This window comes from Carcharodon carcharias, chromosome 12, assembly GCF_017639515.1.
Source record: "Carcharodon carcharias isolate sCarCar2 chromosome 12, sCarCar2.pri, whole genome shotgun sequence".
Lineage (NCBI taxonomy): Eukaryota > Metazoa > Chordata > Chondrichthyes > Lamniformes > Lamnidae > Carcharodon > Carcharodon carcharias.
In genome coordinates, this window is record NC_054478.1 from 19338993 (window position 1) to 19360420 (window position 21428).

At 44.5% G+C, this 21428-nt stretch overlaps 1 protein-coding gene across 1 annotated transcript in view; it reads right to left on the bottom strand.

The window, feature by feature from the left end:
- LOC121284909 (5'-AMP-activated protein kinase subunit gamma-1-like) overlaps window positions 1–9348 on the bottom strand; it is a 29851-nt gene extending 20503 nt beyond the window's left edge. The window contains exons 1-4 of the mRNA XM_041200802.1: window positions 9250–9348; window positions 6732–6813; window positions 5387–5445; window positions 4322–4367 (exon numbers count right to left, since the gene is read on the bottom strand). Coding sequence (XP_041056736.1) covers window positions 4322–4367; window positions 5387–5445; window positions 6732–6813; window positions 9250–9330 — 268 coding nt within the window. The 5' untranslated portion in view covers window positions 9331–9348. The remainder of the gene's footprint in view (window positions 1–4321; window positions 4368–5386; window positions 5446–6731; window positions 6814–9249) is intronic.
- Between the last annotated feature and the right edge of the window lie 12080 nt (window positions 9349–21428).

Genomic DNA, 21428 nt, shown 5'->3' on the forward strand with positions numbered 1-21428 from the left:
ACATGACCATTTGGAAGGACAGGTAGCTGGGAAAAGGTGGAGGTTTGTGCCGGTTAATTAATGATGGTATTAGCACAATTGAGAGGATAGGCCTAACTTCAGGAAACCAGGATGTAGAAGCAGTTTGGTTAGAGATGAGAAATTTATAAAGGCAACAAGTCACTTGTGGGAGCGGTGTAGAGATCCTCCTAAGAGTAACCACATGGTTGGATGGAATATAAAGGAAGAAATAATGGGAGCCTGTCAGAAAGGTATGGTGATAATCATGGGGAATTTCAATTTACATATAGATTGGAAAAATCAGATGGTTAAAGGTAGCCTAGATGAGGAGTTCATAGAATGCTTTCGGGATAGTTTCTTAGAACAACACATTCTGAAGCCAACTAGAGAGCACACTATACTAGACCTGGTATTGTGCAACGAGATAGGATTAATTAAGACGTCATAACGAAGGCACCCCTAGGTAGTTGTGATGATAATATTATTGAATCTTACATTCAGTTTGAGGGAGGGAAGACTGGGTCCAAGACTAGTATTTTAAACTTAAATAAGGGCAATCATGAGGGCATGAAATCAGCTAGCTAAAGTGAACTGGTAAATTAGGTTAAGGAATAGGTCAGTAGAAATGCAGAGGCAGACATTTAAGGGGAGATTTCAGAATACAGAGAATAGATACATTTCAAAGAGAAAGAAACATTCCAAGGGGAGTACCCACCATCTGTCATTAATTAAAAAGCTAAAGAGTGTATCAAACATATCTACTTCACTAATGTTATGAAAGGAAGGAAAACTGCCATCCTTATTTGGTCTGTCCTTTATGAAGTGACTCCAGACCCACAGCAATGTAGTTGACTCTTAACTGTCACCTGAAATGGCCTAGAAAGCCATTCAGTTCAAGGACAATTAGGGATGGGCAACAAATGCCGACCTCACTAGTGACTCCCACATCCCATGAAAAAATAAAGAGAATTAAATCTTCAGCCGGAAGTGCTGAGGAGATGATGCAGCTTGACTTCCTCCTGAGGTCCCCAGCGTCACACATGTCAACATTCAGCCAAATTGATTCACCCCACGTGATATCTAGAAACAGCTGAAGGCATTGGATACTGCAAGGGATATGTGCCCTGACAACATCTCAGCAAAAGTACTGAGGCTTGTGCACCAGAAATAGCCATGGCCCTAGCCAAGCTCTTCCAGTACAGCTACAACACTGGCATCTCCTTGACAATGTGGAAAATTGCCAAGGTATGTCCTTTCAACAAAAAGTAGGACAAATCTAACCCGGCCAATTACAGGCCCATCAGCCTACTCTCGATCATCAGCAAAGTGACGGAATGGGTTGTCAACAGTGCTATCAAGTGGCACTTACTCAGCAATTATCTGCTTACTGCTGCTCAGTTTGGATTTCATCAGGATTCCTGACCTCATTACAGCCTTGGTCCAAACATGGGCAAAAGAGCTGAACTCAAGAGCTGACGTGAGATTGACTGCCCTTGACATCAAGACAGCATTTAACTGAATGTGGCATCAAGGAGCCCCAGAAAAACTGGAGTCAATGGAAAACAGGGGGGAAATGGTCCACTGGTTGGAGTCATACCGAGCACAAAGGAGAGTGGTTCTGGTTGTTGGAGGTTGTCGGTGGGTTTCCATGCCAAGTCGTCCCAAACCCGCTGCATTACTTATGCATTCCCAGGAGAAAAGGCTGATTGGCAATTCGACCCTGATTTGCTGAGGCATTGCCACGGAGAAAGCAACACAAGGGGCAATAGGCTCCAGGGTTAATCAAAAAAGGCAGAACATTTGAACGTTTTTCTCTTGTTTGCAGAGAACGGGTCCCTGTGTATGAATGTTTGTCACTTCTTAGCAAGAGTAAATGAGCCATGTTACGGGCTCAACTGATTACCTTAAATTGGTTGTTAGTGTAGCTATTGGCGCACTCAGGGTTGTTCACCAAATGCTGCCCAATCGTGGAAATCACATCTAAAAGTAGATGTTTTATTTAAGAGTGTTCAGAAAGGGCGAACACCAATGTTTTACTGATAGCTTCAATCATTCCAATATTATAAGTTGTTGCCTAAAACACTCAGTGTGCCACTAAATGTTGTATAGTGCTTCCCACCAAATTCTTGTTCTTGCCAAATTCCTAATTTGCGTATTAACATGCTGTTCTTTCTCCCTGGAGTGCAACAAACATTCACTGTTATTTCCAACTGCAACTCATGTTTTCCCAGGACTTCAACACGGCAGAATTCCTAATTTTCAGAGAGTCATTGAATAATACAGAACAGGAGGCCATTTGGCCCATTGTGCTTGTGCCAACTCTTTAGTGGAGCTATCCAATTAACCCCACACCCCTGCTCTTACCCTATAACCCTGTAAATATTTTATCTTCAAGCATTTATCCAATTCCTTGTTGAAAGTTCCTGTTGAATCTGTTTCCACTGCTCCTTCAGGCAGCGTGTTCCAGATCACAACAACTCACTGCCTAAAAAATATGTTTTCTCATCTCACCTCGGTTCTTTTGCTGATCGCCTTATTTTACTCAACTATTTTTCCTCTGATAATTTTAAAGTTTTCAAAGTACGAGTTTGACAAGTTACAACCTGCTATATCAGGATTTTACTTCATTTTCTCTGCTACTCTTTAGGCTTGTGCTGCCTTGATCTTTGGACCATCAACATTCATCTGGGTTTCTCAGTTAAAAAAATTGAGTGGGTGAGTGGGGCTGACTGGATTGCTCTACTGAGAACCAGCAGGGACTAGATGGGCCAAATGACCACCTTCTGTGATGTTATATAACCCTATGATTATGACTACAACCTTTTCTAGTGCCAACCACCAGCTTGCAACCCAAGTTCACTACATTTTGGCAAGTGCGGGGGTATAACCTTATTGGGACAGTGAGTTCTACTTGGTGCCTGCTCAGTGCCTGAGTCAGAATGCCTGGACTGCACTCCCAGTGTCGCACTGTCAGAGGTGCTATCTTTCAGATGAGACATTAAGCCAAGGCCCTGTCTTCCCTCTCAGGTGGATGTAAAAGATCCCATGGCTCTACACAGAGTGCAGCACAGGAGTTCTCTTGGCCAATTGTTTTCTCGAATTCAACATCACCAAATCAGATCACTGGTCATCTATCTCATTGCTGTTTGTGGGAGCTTGCTGTGCCAAATTGGTTGCCATTCTTCCTACTTAACAACAGAGACTGCACTTCATAGGCTGGAAAGAGCTTCGGGGAGTTCCAAGCCTTCATGTAAACAGAAATTATTGCTTTAATGATTTGGACATCTCAGTGATAATTGGTTTTAGTACAATGGTAAATAAATGACCAAAAGTGCAACCTGCTGTGTATCTGCTTATCTCACACAACTGTACCACCTAGGCAGGGCCAGTAAATGTTCCATTAACGTAAGTCGCCAGTCCACAATTAGTGATTTTTTTTAGATATTCTAGTCCAGCTCCTGCCATGGTCTCATGCAGCCCTCCGTTAGATAAGGAAAAGTGATATAATCACTAGAACATGACCACTATCAAACATTAGTGATGGAGTTGGAGCAACATCATTGGAACGAGTGAACAGAGAGGATTTTGAAGCTGGGCTCGTTAGAGAATAAACACTCAAGAAATATGTATCCAAGCGACTTCTATGAGGAAAAATTAATCTATACTAAAATTAACTATTAAAACACAAATACATAAACTCACACTGTCTCGCTCACACATTCACATTCGCTCACAAACATATATTCACACTCATACTTACACTCACACACACACATTCACTTATACTGCTTACACACATTCATTCACACCATATTCACACTTACATATATGTACTCTCACTCATACATGCATTCACTCATTCAAACACACACACTCATGTACATTCATGTGTGCACGTGCACACACACACTCACTCACACTCACATTCACTCACACACACTTACTTACACTCATTCACATTCTCACTGTCACTCTGTCAAACAATGTCTCTCTCACACACATGTACGCACACACACACTCTCTCACTTACACACACAAACACACACACACACTCACACTCTCTCTCACACACGCACACACTTACACTCACTCACTCTCACACTCTGTCACACTCTCTTTCTCTCTCACATGCACACACACAAACTCAGACCACACTCTCACACTTATTCACATTCACACACACTCTCTCTCTGTCACATACACATTCACACTCTCACACACACATGCACACACACGCACACACACATGCGCACACACACACACGCATGTGCACACACAATCCAATATTGAATGAAATTAACCACAACTGTACCCCCCTCACCTCGCCAAGTCTCAATCCTATGATTCTCCAATTCATAGATTTGTACCTGAAAGAGAACATTTGAAATCAAATATTAACCCCGATCAGTTAAAAAAGTAACAGCAGCTTTGCACAAAGGTACCACAGGCGATCAGCAATATTCCCCACACCAGTTGTAACCTTAAATCCCTCCATGGCCTTGTACCCCTCCCCCTTCTCTCAGTAGCATCCTGCAGCTCTACAATCCTCCGAGGTCCCTGCTGTCCTCCAATTCTGGCCTCTTGAGAATCCCCGATTGTAATTACTCTACCATTGGCAGTCATGCCTTCCCTTCAGCTGCCTGGACACTAAACTCTGGAATATCCTCCCGAAACCTCTCCCCCTCTCTACTTCTCTCTCGATCTGTAAAGGACTCCTTAAAGCCTACTGCTTTGATCAAGTTTTTGATCACCTGGTCTAATATCTCTTTGTTTGACACAGTTACTGTCTGTTTACACTATTGCAAAGCACTTTATTCTCTTTTAACCTGTTAAAACTGCTATGAAAATGCAATTTGTTGATATTAAATGCATCCAACAGTATGTTGTAGAAGTGACTTTTCCCTCTGCTCTTCACGTCTTTCTCTCTTCAGGTACCATGCCCTAAGATGCCGTTGTGACCATGGGCTTCCATTGGGTTGGTCCATGATGATGCTTGGCAAAGCGGTTTGCTGTTGCCTTCTGCAGTATGGCTCACCAGGAAACTCTCCCACTCTTACCACCTGCCATCAGGCGGATTGGAAGGATTTACAGGCTGATAATTGACCTGTTTGGCCACGTTATGAATGCATCTTCCGTGACCATCAAGTCCTGGACCTTCTAGCCCAGAGGTAGGGTGACTATCCACTGCACCACAAGGACCTCCCTCGCTCCTTACATACGGTGCTTAACAAAGGGAATCCAATCCAAATGCCCAAGTTGTTGTCTTTAGGAAGACACATGGTGGCAGGTGCCATTGACTACGACCCCTGCCAGCCTCTGTTCAACACTAGAAATGCTAATCCTCGGTCAAAGAAAAGCACTAAAATTGTCTGGGGCTCTCTCTTACCATTGGAGATGTGTAAAATCTGTGCAAGATGTTGATGAAGTCAGTAATTGTCAGCATGCCTGGGGAGAGCAGAAAGAGCAGCAGTTACAAAGAAGGCCACAGCTCATCATTAGCATCAACAGAGCAAGTGAGTGAGGGAGCACATGAGAGAGAGAGAGAGATGGTCTTCCTCTTCCCTACTACCACTGAACAGACTGAACTGCTCAATGCCAACCCTGTCAGACTGGTTAAAAAAAATCCCCCAAAACCCAAATAGAATTTGAAATATTCAGTAACTATATGCACTGATCCTGATCATTGTCTGTACAGGAGATTCTGCCTGTAAAGCAGGGGCTCTGGAGGATATACAGGAGATTGTCATTCTCAGCAACGTCAGGCAAAAGGGGGACACAGGCAACCTGGCCCAATGTCGCTGGAATAAACTGACTTAAGAGTGTTCAATCCTAATCCGCGCCACCTCCCCACCATGCACCCCCACCTCCCACCCCCATCCTCATTTTGGTCTTTAAATGCACTGACTGGCACACTAAAGTGCCATACAAAAGAGGGAAGTGTCATCCTTCATCTCTGTGCTGTAGTGTCAGGTTGCTGTGGTGGGCAGTACCCTTATCTCAATAGTTTGTGGGTTCGAGACCTACCCCAGAGAATTGAGCACATGATCTAAACTGCCATTCTGCAGGCCGGAGGAGGTCTGTGGGATGTTTAATAATCAAACTAACGCAAACTGCATTACACAATGATTTATTGCATGTGAAACATGTAGGGATGTTTTTGAGAGACTTGGTAAGCCATGTGTAAGTTAGCTCATTGTGGTGTGGTTCAGTGAGGGCCTTGTTTCTGAGTCAGAAGGTTTGTGGATTCTCAGTCCCACTCCAGAGACGTGAATACAACAATCTAGGCTGATGCTTGAATGCAGTGCTGAGGGAGTGCTGCATTGTCAGAGGTGCCATCTTCTGAATGAGACACTAAACCAAGGCCCTATCTACCCCCTCAGGTGGATGCAAAAGATTCCATAGCCACTACTTTGAAGAAGAACATGTGAGTTCTCCCAGTGTCTTGATCAATATTTATCCCACAACTAGCGTCACTGAAACAGGTTATCTATTCATTATCACTTTGCTGTTTGTGGGATCTCGCTGTGCGCAAATTGGCTGCTGTGTTTCCTAGATTACAACAACGAATACATTTCAAAAGCAGTGCAAAATGCTTTGGGGCATCTTGAGGTCATGAAAGGGGCTATAGAAATGCAAGTTCGATGTTGTTGATCAATTCTTACCCACAATCAAATCTCATAAACATGGCTCTGTTCCTGTCACATTTATAGATGTACAGGTTTAAAGCTCACCTACAAAGCACTGCTCCTTACTGTTCCAGAGTGGGGCTGCTCTCACTCCGTTTGCCACCATTGCCAAGAACGCTTTCTTCACCTGCGCACAAACAAGAAAGCAACTTTTCTTATGTCCTGGATTTTTGCCCCTAACCCACCCCCACCCAACCCCCCCCGCACCCCCGAAGGTTATGTCTGTCACCGCTGCCTAGAACCAGGACCAAGGCCCAATCTCCATTAATAGGCATGTAATTGCCAGATGGACCTCAGCAGAGATAATTTTGAGGAAGTGCATTTTGGTAAGAAGAATAAAAAAGCCACCAACTCCTTGGAAAATACGTGTCCACGTGGGGTAGAAGAACAGAGGGGCCAGGAGCTACGGCTACAATGATGACTAAAAGTAACAATGGGGCTTAACACAGCCACATACAAAAAGTAAACAAAGCAGCTGGGACTCATTTCCAGAGGGATCGAAGTGAAAAGCAGAGAGGTTATGTTAAACTTGGCTAGATCATGCTTAGAGTTAGCGTGAACAGTCCCGGTGTCATATTAGGCAAAGCGCCTAGAGGTACTGCAGAAGATGCAAAAATGATTTACTAGAATAATAGCCAAAACTGTGAGGTTCTATCACCCACAAAACGTTGATCAGGCTGTGGCCTTTTTCATTAGAAAAGAGAAGGCCGAGGGGTGACTTGACAGAGCTCTTTAAAATTACGATAGGGTTCGATAGGGTTCATTCCACTCATTCATTGGTGCCCTCTCCTTCATGTTGACTGCCATGGATCTCCACATCTGTCTGTCCTGCACTGCCCTTATACATTCCACAAAGCCAACTGTATCTGGTCCATTATATCCATCATCCATTTTCTCCTTTGCTTCCCTCTCCCTCATTTTCCATCATTCTTTGCCTCTGGTAACTTGAGAATCTAACCATCTTCCCCTGGCATTCAATGGCATCACCATTGCTGATTCCTCCACTATCAACATCCAGGGGATGACCATTGACCAGAAACTGAACTGGACCAGCTATATAAAAACTGTGGCTACAAGATCAGGTCAGAGGCTGGGAATTCTGTGGCGAGTAACTCACCTTCTGACTCCCCAAAGTCTGTCACCCATCTACAAGACACAAGTCAGGAGTTTGATGGAATACACTCCACTTGTGCAGCTCCCACAACACTCAAGAAGCTTGACACCATCCAAGACAAAGCAACCTGCTTGATTGGCATCCCATCCACCACCATAAACATTCACTCCCTTCACCCCAACTCACAGTAGCAGCAGTGTGTGTACCATCTACAAGATGCACCGCAGCAATTCACCAAGGGTCCTTCAACAGCACCTTCTAAATCCATGACCTCTACCACCTGCAAGGACAAGGGCAGCAGATACATGAGAACACCACCACCTGCAAGCTCTCCTCCAAGTTATCATCTTAGAAACATATCGTCGTTCCTTCACTGTCACTGGATCAAAATCCTGGAACTCCCTCCCTAACAGTACTGTGGGTATACCTACACCACATGGACTGCAGCGATTCAAGAAGCTCACCACCACCTTCTCAAGGGTAATTGGGGATGGGCAATAAATGCTGGCCCAGCCAGCGAAGCCCACATCCAATGAAAGAATAAATTAAATAAAACTGTCTCTGTTTATTGTCTGCTTTCATGTTGTGACCAAAGTATTGTATCTTCCTCTCTTTGATGTTATACACTCATTTCCTCTTTGCTCCAGCTTCTTCTTCTTCATTACTCTTTCTGTCCATGTAGGATATTTGGAACATCCTCTTCTAAGCCCATATTGATAGGGTAGACATGAAGAAAACATTTCCACTTGTGGGAAGGACCAGAACCAGTTGCCATAAAAGCAAAATAGCCACAAGTAACTCCAACAGGGAATTCAGGAGAAATTTCTTTATCCAGAGAGTGGTGAGAACAGGGAAGCCTGTTACCACAGGGAGTAGTTGAGGTGAATAGCAAAGATGCATTTAATGGAATTACATGAGGGAGACAGGAATAGAAGGTTATGTTGATGGCGTGAGATGAAATTGGATGAGAGGAGGATTGCATGTAGTGTCAACACCAGAGCAGACCAGTTCGGCTGAATGGCCCTTGCTATAAATTCTGTGTAAGCCATGTTATTTGTTAATATTTCCTCTGGGAGGGAGTGGCAGAGTGGTATTGTCACTGGACTAGTATCCTAGAGGTCCAAGGTAATGCTCTGGGGACCTGGGTTTGAATCCCACCACGGCAGATGGTGGAATTTGAGTTCAATAAAAAATCTGGAGTTAAAAGTCTGATGGTGACCATGAAACCATTGCTGATTGTAGTAAAAGCCCATCTGGTTCACTAATGTCCTTTAGGGAAGGAAATCTGCTGCCCTTACCTGGTTTGGCCTACATGTGACTCCAGGACCACAACAATGTGGTTGATTCTTAAATGCCCTCTGGACAAGGGCAATAAATGCTGGCCCACATAAATGCCCACATCCCATGAAAGAATATAGAAAAAAAACACTGTCTCATCCCTTCTCTCACCTGCAAAGTTGTATCAAATACAACAAGTTTGGAGCTGGTTGGGATTGCATCATAGCATTGGTGGGCTTTCATAAAATTCATGTAGATGTCAGCATCAGGTTCCAGTCCTGTCAGGAAAGAAACAGTGTCAGGTTAAACTGCCTTCAATGTCAACACTAAATCCCAAACTGGACCTCTGCCCACGCTGCCCTGCCTTTCTCTGATGCCTCAAACAGTCAAACTTCAAGTTGCTTCGAAACACCTGAGCTACAGATAAACCTGGCTGTGGCTAACTGTACATTGGGGGGAGTAAATGGGGAACATGGATATCCCATGATGGTGTTGAAAAATCTAAGAGTGAAGCTGAGAGCAATCATAGGGGTGTGGTGGCAGGGGAAGGTATTATTAGGGTTGCCACCCCTCCAGGATTGACAGAGTCTCCAGGAATTGAAGATCAATCTCCAGGACACTGTTGTGCACTCTGGAGAATAATCACCGGGACATTAAAAAAAATACTTTTTTTTTTGTCATTTTCTTTGAACATTTCTCTAAACAGGTGTAAAGATATTGAAATTGGGGGGGGGGGGAGTGGTTGTTTGACTGACAGTCAAGCGTAATTCAAACGGGTAGCGAGTCCTTTTGCTTTCCAATTGGTGTAGGAAGGCAGTGCGTCACAAGGATGGATGTGTTGGCCAACCAATGGCTGGAGTATGGGGGAAAATCATGTGATGAAACCTCTGGGAATACCTTTAATTACAGTTGGAAACCCTGGATATTGGGCTTGATTAACTGAGATGTCCTATTCTTGAGAGGGGTAAAGATCAATATCCTAGAAAAGTTAAGTGTCTTCATAGATAACACTTTGTTCATGAAATGTTCTGGACAGGTTTTGATCACCTCAGAGTGTAGTAGAGGGATTTTGCAGAGTAATGTGTACAGTTCTGGTCGCCACATTACAGAAAGGACATAATTGTTTTGCAGAGAGTGCAGAGGAGATTTACAAGAATGTTGCCAGGGCTTGAAAATTGCAGCTATGAAGGAAGATTGGATAGGCTGGGGTCACTTTCCTTTGAAAAGAGGAGGCTGAGGGGGTGACTTAATTGAGGTGCACAAACCTATGCGGGGCCTAGATAGAGTAGACAGGAAAGACTTTTTTCCCATAGCTGAGGAGTCAGCGACCAGGGGGCATAGATTTAAGGTGATTGGTAGAAGGATTAGAGAAGGCATGAGGAAAAACATTTTTCACCCAGAGGATGGTGGGTGTCTGGAATTCACGGCCTAAGTTGGTGGTTGAGGCTGAAACTCTCAACTCAGTTAAAAGGAATCTGGATCTGCACCTGAAGTTCTGTAACCTGCAAGGCTATGGATCAGGTGCTGGAAAGTGGGATTAAAATGAGCAGCTAGTTTCTTTTTTTTCTCTTTTTTGGCCTGCACAGATATGATGGGCTGAATGGCTTCTTTCTGTGTCATAACATTTCTATGGTTCTCTGGTTAATTGTCTTTTTTCCCTTATTGGCGTTGGGTTTTCTTTTTATTTTTCATCTCCCGGGGATCACTCAGCCGGAGGTGGGAGGGGAGATGGAGGGTGAGGGCCACAGGGAATGAAGAGATGTCCAACGTGAAGCTTCAACAACCAGGGCAAGGGGAAGGTTTGATAAATCAACTGGCATTTCCTGCCTGTCTATTTCCTATCACCAAGCTGGCAATCCTGTGGTGACTAACTCAACTCCTGACTTCCTAAAGCCTGTCCAGCATCTATGAGGCACAAGTTAGGAGTGTGGTGTCCATTTGCCTGGATGAGTGCAGCTCCAACAACACTCAAGAAACTCAACACGATCCAGGACAAAGCAGCCCGCTTGAACAATACCCCATCCACCACCTCAAACATTCACTCCCTCCACCACCGACACACGGTAGCAGCTGTGTGTACCATCTACAAGATGCACTGCAACACCTCACCAAGGCTCCTTCAACAACACCTTCCAAACCCACAATCTCTACCACCTAGGGGGACAAGGGCAGCAGATACATGGCAACACCACCAGCAAGTTCACTCCAAGCCACTCACCATCCTGACTTGGAAATATATCACTGTGCTTTCATTGTCACAGGGTTAAAAAATATGGAACTCCCTCCGTAACAGGACTGTGGGTGTACCTACATTACACGGACTGCAGTATCACAGAATCACAGAATCACACACTGCAGAAGAGACCCTCAACCGATCGAGTCTGCACCAACATGTGAGAAACACCCGACCTACCTACCTAATCCCATTTACCAGCACTTGGTCCATAGCCTTGAATGTTATGATGTGCCAAGTGCTCATCCAGGTACTTTTTAAAGGATGTGAGGCAACCCGCCTCCACCACCCTCCCAGGCAGCGCATTCCAGACCGTCACCACCCTCTGGGTAAAAAAGTTTTTCCTCACATCCCCCCTAAACCTCCTGCCCCTCACCATGAATTTATGTCCCCTTGTGACTGACCCTTCAACTAAGGGGAACAGCTGCTCCCTATCCACCCTGTCCATGCCCCTCATAATCTTGTACACTTCGATCAGGTCGCTCTTCAGTCTTCTCAGCTCCAACAAAAACAACCCAAGTCTATCCAATCTCTCTTCATAACTTAAATGTTTCATCCCAGGCAACATCCTGGTGAATCTCTTCTGCACCCCCTCCAGTGCAATCACATCCTTCCTATAATGTGGCGACCAGAACTGCACACACTACTCCAGCTGTGGCCTCACCAAGGTTCTATACAACTCCAACATGACCTCCCTACTTTTGTAATCTATGCCTTGATTGATAAAGGCAAGTGTCCCATATGCCTTTTTCACCACCTCACTAACATGCCCCTCCGCCTTCAGAGATCTATGGACACATACGCCAAGGTTCCCTTTGTTCCTCAGAACTTCCTAGTGTCATGCCATTCATTGAATACTTCTTTGTCAAATTACTCCTTCCAAAGTGTATCACCTCACACTTTTCAGGGTTAGATTCCATCTGCCACTTATCTGCCCATTTGACCATCCCATCTATATCTTCCTGTAGCCCAAGACACTCAATCTCACTGGTAACCACCCGGCCAATCTTTGCATCATTCACAAACTTTACTAATCCTACCCCCCACGTCGTCATCTAAGTTGCTAATATGAATGATGAATAATAGGGAACCCAGCACAGATCCCTGTGGTACGCCATTAGTAGTTCAAGACGGTGACTCACCACCACCGTCTCAATGGCAGTTAGGGATGTGCAATTAATGCTGGCCCAGCCCACATCCCATGAAAGAATAAAAATTTTTTTATATATATATATAATATATATATATTCATTCATGGAATGTGGGCTTCGCTGGCTGGGCCAGCATTTTTGTTGCCCATCCCCAACTGCCCTTAAGAAGGTGGTGGTGAGCTGCCTTCTTGAACCGCTGCAGGCAATGTGGTGTAGGTACACCCACAGTGCTGCTAGGAAGGGAATTCCAGGATTTTGACCCAGCAGCAATGAAGGAACGGTGATATATTTCTAAGTCAGGATGGTGAGTGACTTGGAGGGGAACATGCAGGTGTTGGTGTTCCCATGTATCTGCTGACTTTGTCCTTCTAGGTGGTAGTGGTCATAGGTTTGGTAGGTGCTGTCGAAAGAGCCTTGGTGAATTTGTGCATCTTGTAGATGGTACACACTGCTGCTACTGTGTGTTGGTAGTGGAGGGAGTGAATATTTGTGGATGTGGTGTCAATAAAGTGGGCTGCTTTGTCCTGGACAGTTTCAAGCTTCTTGAGTGTTGTGGGAGCTGCACTTATCCAGGCAAGTGGGGAGTATTCCATCATACTCTTAACTTGTGCGTTGTAGATGGTGGGCAGGCTTTGGGGAGACAGGAGGTAAGTTACTCATCACATGATTCCTAGCCTCTGATCTGCTCTTGTAGCCACAGTATTTATATGGCTAGTCCAGTTCAGTTTCTGGTCAATGGTAACTCCCAGGATGTTGATAATGGGGGTTTCAGTGAGGGTAATACCATTGAACATGAAGGGGCAATGGTTGGATTCTCTCTTGTTGGAGATGGTCATTGCCTGACACTTGTGTGGTGTGAATATTACTTGACATTTGGCAGCCCATGCCTGGATATTGTCCAGATCTTGCTGCATTTGGACATGGACTGCTTCAGTATCTGAGGAGTTGCAAATGGTGCGAAACATTGTGCAATCATCAGCAAACATCCCCACTTCTGACCTTATGATGGAAAGAAGATCATTGATGAAGCAGCTGAAGATGGTTGGGCCGAGGATTCTACCCTGTGGAACTCCTGCAGTGATGTCCTGGCTCTGAAATGACCGACCTCCAACAACCACAACCATCTTCCTTTTGCTGGGTATGACTCCAACCAATGGAGAGTTTTCCCCCTGATTCCCATTGACTCCAGTTTTGCTAGGGCTCCTTGATGCCACACTTTGTCAAATGCTGCCTTGATGTCAAGGGCAGTCACTCTCACCTCATCTCGGAAGTCCAGCTCTTTTGCCCATGCTTAAACCAAGGCTGTAATGAGGTCAGGAGCTGAATAACCCTGGTGGAACCCAAACTGGGTGTCAGTGAGCAAGTGCCGCTTGATAGCACTGTTGATGACCCTTTCCATTACTTTACTAATGATGGAGAGTAGACTGATGGGGCGGTAATTGGCCAGTTGGACTTGTCCAGCTTTTTGTGAACAGCACATACATGGGCAATTTTCCACATAGCCGGGTAGATGCCAGTGTAATAGCTGTACTGGAGCAGCTTGGCTAGGGGCGCGGCAAGTTCTGAAGCACAAGTCTTCAGTACTATTGCTGGAATATTGTCAGGGCCCAGAGCCTTTGCAGTATCCAGTGTCTTCAGCCGTTTCTTGATATCACATGGAGTGAATTGAATTGGCTGAAGACTGGCATCTGTGATGGTGGGGACCTCTGGAGGAGGCTGAAATGGATCATGACCACTCAGCATTTCTGGCTGAAGATTGTTGCAAATGTAGCCTTATCTTTTGCACTGATGTGCTGAGCTCCTCCATCATTGAGAATGGGGATATTTGTGGAGCCTCCTCCTCCAGTGAGTTGTTTAATTGTCCACCACCATTCATGACTGGATGTGACAGGACTGCAGAGCTTAGATCTGATCCATTGGTTGTGGGATCGCTTAGCTCTGTCTATCACTTGCTGCTTATGCTGTTTGACATGCAAGTAGTCCTGTGTTGTAGCTTCACCAGGTTGACACTTCATTTTTAGGTATGCCTGGTGCAGCTCCTGGCATGCCCTCCTGCACTCTTCATTGATCCACTGGCTTGGTGGTAATGGTAGAATGGGGGATACGCTGGCCATGAGGTTACAGATTGTGTTCGAGTACACTTCTGCTGCTGCTGATGGCCCACAATGCCTCTTGGATGCCCAGTCTTGAGTTGCTAGGTCTGTTTGAAATCTACCCCATTTAGCATGGTGGTAGTGCCACACAACACAATGAAGGGTATCCTCAATATGAAGACGGGACTTCATCTCCAGAATGACTGTGCGGTGGTCACTCCGACCAACATTGTCATGGGCAGATGTATCTGCGACAGGCAGGTTGGTGAGGATGAGGTTAAGTATGTTTTTCCTCCTTGTTGGTTCCCTCACCACCTGCCACAGACCCAGTCTAGCAGCTATGTCCCTTTGGTGCTTCCGAGCCACTCTCGGTGATGGACATTGAAGTCCCCCACCCAGAGTATATTCTGCACCCTTGCCACCTTCAGTACTTCATCCAAGTGGTGTTCAACATGGAGGCGCACTGATTCATCAGATGAGGTACGTGGTAGTCAGCAGGTTTCCTTGCTCATGTTTGACCTGATGCTATGAGGCTTCATGGGATCCAGAGTCGACGTTGAGGACTCCCAGAGCAACTCCGTCCCGACTGTATATCACTGTGTCACCACCTCTACTGGGTCTGTCCTGCCAGTGGGACAGGACATACCCAGGGATGGTGATGGTGGTGTCTGGCACATTATCTGTAAGGTATGATTCTGTGAGGATGACTATGTCAGGCTTTTGCTTGATTAGTCTGTGAGACAGCTCTCCCAATTTTGGCACTAGCCCCCAGATGTTAGTAAGGAGGACTTTGCAGGGTCGACAGGGCTGAGGTGCCTAGTTTGATGCCGGGTGGTCTGTCCGGTTTCATCCCTTTTTTGAGATTTGATATATCTGAATGACTTGCTAGGCCTCTTCAGAAGGTATTTTAAGAGTCATCCACATTGTTGTGTATCTGGAGTCATGTGTAGGCCAGACCAGACCAGGGAAGGATGACAGATTTCCTTCCTTAAAGGGCACTAGTGAACCAGATGGGTTTTTTAACAACAACAAAAAAAATCAACAATGGTATCATGACCGTCACCAGACTTTTAATTTCAGATTTTTATTGAATTCAAATTCCACCATCTGCTGTGGCGGGATTTAAACCCCAGCCCTCAGGGCATTACCCTGGGTCTCTGGATTACAAGTCCAGTGACAATAACACTACACCACCACCTCCCCTTGTTGAACATATGAACATATAAACATACAGAAATGAAGGATTCATCAAGTCGCACAATCCTGATGTCTGGAGCATCACAACTTGATACTTCCAGAGCTTGGTTAATGCCCATCAGTGGGTCCTCAAGGGGCTTTGTCATAACTTCATAAATTGGTAAATTCTCCCATCAAAATCTAACATAATTCAGGAATTTATGAGGCTATTCAGTTGAAATATTAATTTTAATGTGGGTTTTGACTCTAAGAGTGTTAAATGTCTTTGTACAGGCAATGAATCTCTGGGTCAGGTTCTACGCAATTTCAGGTATTTAATGTGTTTTAAGAATAGTTATTGATTTAAACTCTTTACTCACCAATCTTGTCAGGCAGAAACTTATCAAACAGACTGCTGTCCAGATCTGGAAGCTGAAAACAGAATGAAAGCTGCAGATTATTACCTAACTGGTTAGCAAACAACAAACCCGACACCTTTCAGGACAAAGCAGCCCGCTTGATTGGTACCCCATCTACCACCTCCAACATTCACTCCCTCCACCACTGACGCACAGTGGCAGCAGTGTGTACCATCTACAAGATGCATTGCATCAACTCACCAAGGCTCCTTACACAGCACCTTCCAAACCATCTAAATCCAGGTTAGCAGGTGCTAGACACCATCTCAGTCATTATAACACAGACATAAATGTAGTACAGAAGAAAGGGTTAATGTTAAATATGTAAATAAATAGTCTACATCATCAGTGATGTAAGATCTTATGACATCAGAGCATGGGAGAGGCAGTTCTATGTAGAGCCTCATGCTAAAGTCTGGATTGTACATATTTAGTGCCATGTTCAATAAAGGGTAAACTTTGCCAACAGTCTGGTCTCCAGCCTAATCTTTAAATGCCGATCCATGACTACTATATCTAAGACTGACAATGATGATAACAGCGTTTAAGCATGACGAGAAAAGCAACAAGTGAAGAATCCAGCAAATGGAAGAGAAACAACTGCAGGAAAATCTTCAACCGAACTCCAGAAAAGGCTACAGCAAAAGGAAGACATGGAAAGAACTCCTACCTTTACCAGAGTGCTTCGGCCATGTAGAAGGACCGGACCAAGCCGAGAAGTGGCAGAGACTGGCGTTGCAGGTTTACCAGGTAGAGAGCAGCATTGGAACTAGCAGAGAAGACTAGCAAGGAACAGGTCAGTACTTTACTCTACTCCAGAGGCAATAGTGCAGACGACTTAATGGTCAGACAGGGCATAAATGAAGACACGGTGAGTCATGAAGATGTTATCAAAGCCTTTGATACTTATATTAGTCTTCGAGAAAACACTATTATAGAAAGAGCAAAATTCAATCAGTGTACCCAAATGCCAAGAGAGAGTGTAGATTCCTTTATTAATGAGTTATATCAATTAGTTGAAAATTGCATTGACATTCAGCTGAAAGTCAAGAGACAGTTGACTGTTAAACTCTAGTAAAAAGGAAGAGAAATCACAGAAACTTTGTATGTGATCCACAATCAAGAATGTCCACTGCTAAGTCGAAAAGCACCTCCAGCTCATCCACAAAGTTGGTGAATTAGGAAGCTCAGAAAAATTAATAGAATTCAGGACCGAATCCCTGGAACTATTCAGAGGCCCGCAGAAGCTGAAAGCTGACTACCACATTACATTCAGACCGGATACAAAACCAGTGTGCTTGTCCACCCCAAGGAAGGCTCCGCACCAACTTTTACAAAAAGTGAAACAACAAGTTGAGCCAGTGACACGGGAGGGAAACATCTCACCTGCCGCCAAGCCCACCAATTGGTGCATGGTTCCCGAGTAGCTCAATGCACATCTGCGTTGACCTCACACAGTTAAACAAGCAGTGCAAATGGAGATCTGCCCAATGGCATCTATGGATGAGAGCCTGGCAAAGCCAGCAATAAGTACCATTTTAACAGAGTTCAATGCAAACAGTGGCTTCTGGCAACTCCCTTCATGGGGATGGTCAGTCAGATAGAGAAGTTCCTCCCTAATCTGGCACTGATAAGCGAACAACCACAACAATTGCTCAGACAAGACTAGGCATATGGTGTTGGGGAGAACATCATCAAACCTCTTCCAGGATACCAAGGACATGTTTATTTCACCGGACATATTGGCACACTATGACCTGGAATCCCCACAATAGTTGTTGTGGATTTATCAGCGACAGGACCAGGAGCAGTATGCTTTCAAATCCAAAAAAGATGGAACACCCAGACCAGCTCATTACACATCTCGGTCATTGACTGAAACGGAATAGATATGCTGTAATTGAGAAGGAAGCATTGATAGCCACATGGGACTGTGCAAAGTGCGCTGACTACACCTTAGGCCTCCAGTTTACAATCCACAAGCCATTGCTCACCTTATTAAATAGCAAGGAATTAGCAAAGATGCCACCGAGAGTCCAGAGATTCCAGCTGAGACTGATGAGGCCAGATGCCACGACTGAGTAGGTACAAGGCAATCAGCAGATGCTTTGTTAGGCATTCCTGGTGAGAAGCCTGAACAGGAGGCCATCAACCTTGTTGAGGATGTCAAGTCATATAGCTCACAAAATTCCTGCCATAAAGATTGAATGAAACACAGCAAGCACAGAAAACAGATGAACAATGTGCTAGAAGTTGAGAATACTGTAAAAATGATGGCCAGGATATGTTCCAAACAATCTCATCCTGAAACAATACATTGAACAACAAAGACATTTCAGTGTTGTGGATGACTTGTTAATTTACGATGAGAAGTCCTTTGTACCAAGTGTCTTCAGACTCGAGATCCTTCAGAGAATACACCAGGATCACCTAGTCATTACAAAGTGGCATGCTAGGGAGTGAAATTTAGTCTGGTGGCCAGGAATCTCAAAATCACTAGAGGAGATGATTTCAAGCTGCATCACCTGTGCAATTCATCGCTAAGACCAAAAGGAACTGCTGATAGTATAATTTCCATCCAGACCATGAGAACTTCTGGGAATGGACCCTTTTGACCTCAAGGGGAAGACATTCCTCATAGTTGTTGACTATTACTCCAGGTGGATTGATGTTAAATATCTTCATGGTCCAACCTCAGAAGCAATCATTAAATCACTAAAATAAATTTTTGCCACACATGGCATTCCAGGTCTTGCCATTTCAGACAATGGCCAAAATTTGCAAATGAATATCTCGAGAAATTGTTGAGGGATATGTAGGATAACGTAAATAGTATTTATCAGAGTCAGAGACTTGGGGGAGATGTAGTATATAGGGTTAATGTTAGATATGTAAATATATGGTCTACATCTGTGACATAAGGTCACGTAACATTGGGAGATGATGGTATAGTGGTAATGTCACTGGACTAGTAATCCAGAGGGCCAGGTTAATGCTCTGGGGACATGTGGGCCTGCGGCAGCTTATGAAATTTGAATTTGAATTAATGAAATCCAGAATTGAAAGCTAGCCTCTGTAATGGTGACCATGAAACTATCATTGGTTGTTGTAAAGACCCATCTGGTTCAATAATGCCTCTAGGGAAGGAAATCTTACCTAGTCTGGTCTAGCCAGGCCTACATGTGACTCCAGACCCACAGCAATGTGATTGACTCTTAACTGCCCTTTAAAATGGCCTAGCAAGTCATTCAGTTCAAGGGCAATTAGGTATGGGCAACAAATGCTGGCCTAGCTATGAAAGAATAAATAAAATGTTAAAAAACAGAGCATGGAGAGAGACAGTTCTATGTAGAGCCTCATGTTGAGTCTATACTGTACATGGTATCATGTTCAATAAAGGGCAAACTTTACCAACAGTCTAGCCTCCAGCCTAATCTGTAAACCCAGATCCATGACTAAGACCACAACAATGATAACGGAATAAACACACATGCATGCACTCACACGCAGACACACAAACACAGCATGTGTTGGACCCACTCTGTATCATCTTTCCATGCAGTGTGCCAATCCAAACCTCTCAATACTTCCCCTAAACATTTACTCCCCTCCACTACCGATGCACAATGGTTGAAGTGTGCACAGTAAGATGCACTGCAGCAACTCACCAAGGCTCCTTTGACAGTACCATCAAAACCTGTGACCTCCAACATCTAAACGAACTAGGGCAGCAGACACATGGGAACGCCAACACCAGCAAGTTCCCCTCCAGGCCACACGCCATCCTGACTTGCAAATACTTCATCATTCCTCCACTGTCACTGGGTCAAATCCTAGGACTCTGTCCCTAACAGCACTGTGGGTGTACCTACACCACATGGACTTCAGCAGTTCAAGGAGGTGGCTCATCACCACCTTCTCAAGGGGCAATTAGGGATGGACAATAAATAGCCCATCCCTACACCTCCTTGTAATTATGGCATTGGTCCTGTTCCCTACAAAGGTTGTCAATCATCTAGGTCACCAATATCTATGACCTGTTTAAAAGCTCAACAGGCACCCATGTGAACATTATGAAGTTTGGTCAAATTTGCTATTAGAGTTAGCCAATAAAACACAGCAACACCACACTCTAAATGGAAAGATATTGATGATAAGCATCAGTGACCAAAGGCATTATAGAAATATAATGATCCCTTATTTATTACTCTGGTTCACAAGTAACATGAATGGAGACTTTAGATTTCGTAGTATAGTCTCTGAGAACTGCAAAGTAACAGCGTACAGCGTAGAAAGATCTGGAACTTTTAAAATTGGACAGTCCATCATAGAGCATGGTACGAGGCAGAGTGAACGAGGGAGATAGAGCAAGTGAAAGAAAGAAAGACAGGGTCAGGGAAAATGAGAAGTGGAAAGAGAGTACAGAATTGGGGGGTGTGTGAGAGAGGAAGGGAGAAGAAGATCTTGGGGAGAAAACAAAACAATTTGCAGTCAGAAAAGAGAATAAGAATGAGAAATGTGGGGGGTCAGAGAGAGAGCTCTATCGATCCAGAGCTGTGGAACAGAGAGAGGACAATGGGGAATAATATATGTAGACAAAGAGGAGACAGAAAATGAACAAGGTGCGGGTACAAACAGGAGAGGAAGATGTGAGAATAAGAGGGAAAGCACAGAAAAAGCTGGTGAAGAGACCAAAGCAGGAGAGGCGATGCTGTCAAATGGTCAGATCAGGATAAAGGTGAAAAGAATAAAACTGGACACACACTGATTTGTTCGGCCTGCCTTCTGGGGATCAGGAAGAATTAAGACTGAGCATGTGCGTGTTTACGGGGTGGAGGGAAGGGAGTGGGGATGGGAGAAAAAGTATTGTGGAAAATTTCTCAGCCACCGTCAATGTGTAGAGAAGCAGATGGAAGAATTTTTATTGCGGTAACACATCATATGAGTTCCATATAAAGTGCAGGCTGGAACTGTTCAGTTTACCCCTGACTGTTTGCTATACCCACTGGCCCAATTGTGCTACTTCCCTTTGTGCAAGCACAGGTCTGGAAAACCATGTTTATAACTGGCTTCGAAACAAGCTTTTAGATTTGATCTGCGTCTTGGGGGAAAGCTACTCACAGTCCTACTCCAGGGAGCCTGAGAAAGAGAGAGAGAGAGAGTGAGAGAGAGAGAGAGAGAGAGAGAGCAAGAAAAGGGGAGTGGAAGTGTGTTGCGGAGAGTGACATATAGAGTGAGGAAAAGGTGTGTAGATAAGAAAACTGAATGAGGAAGAGAG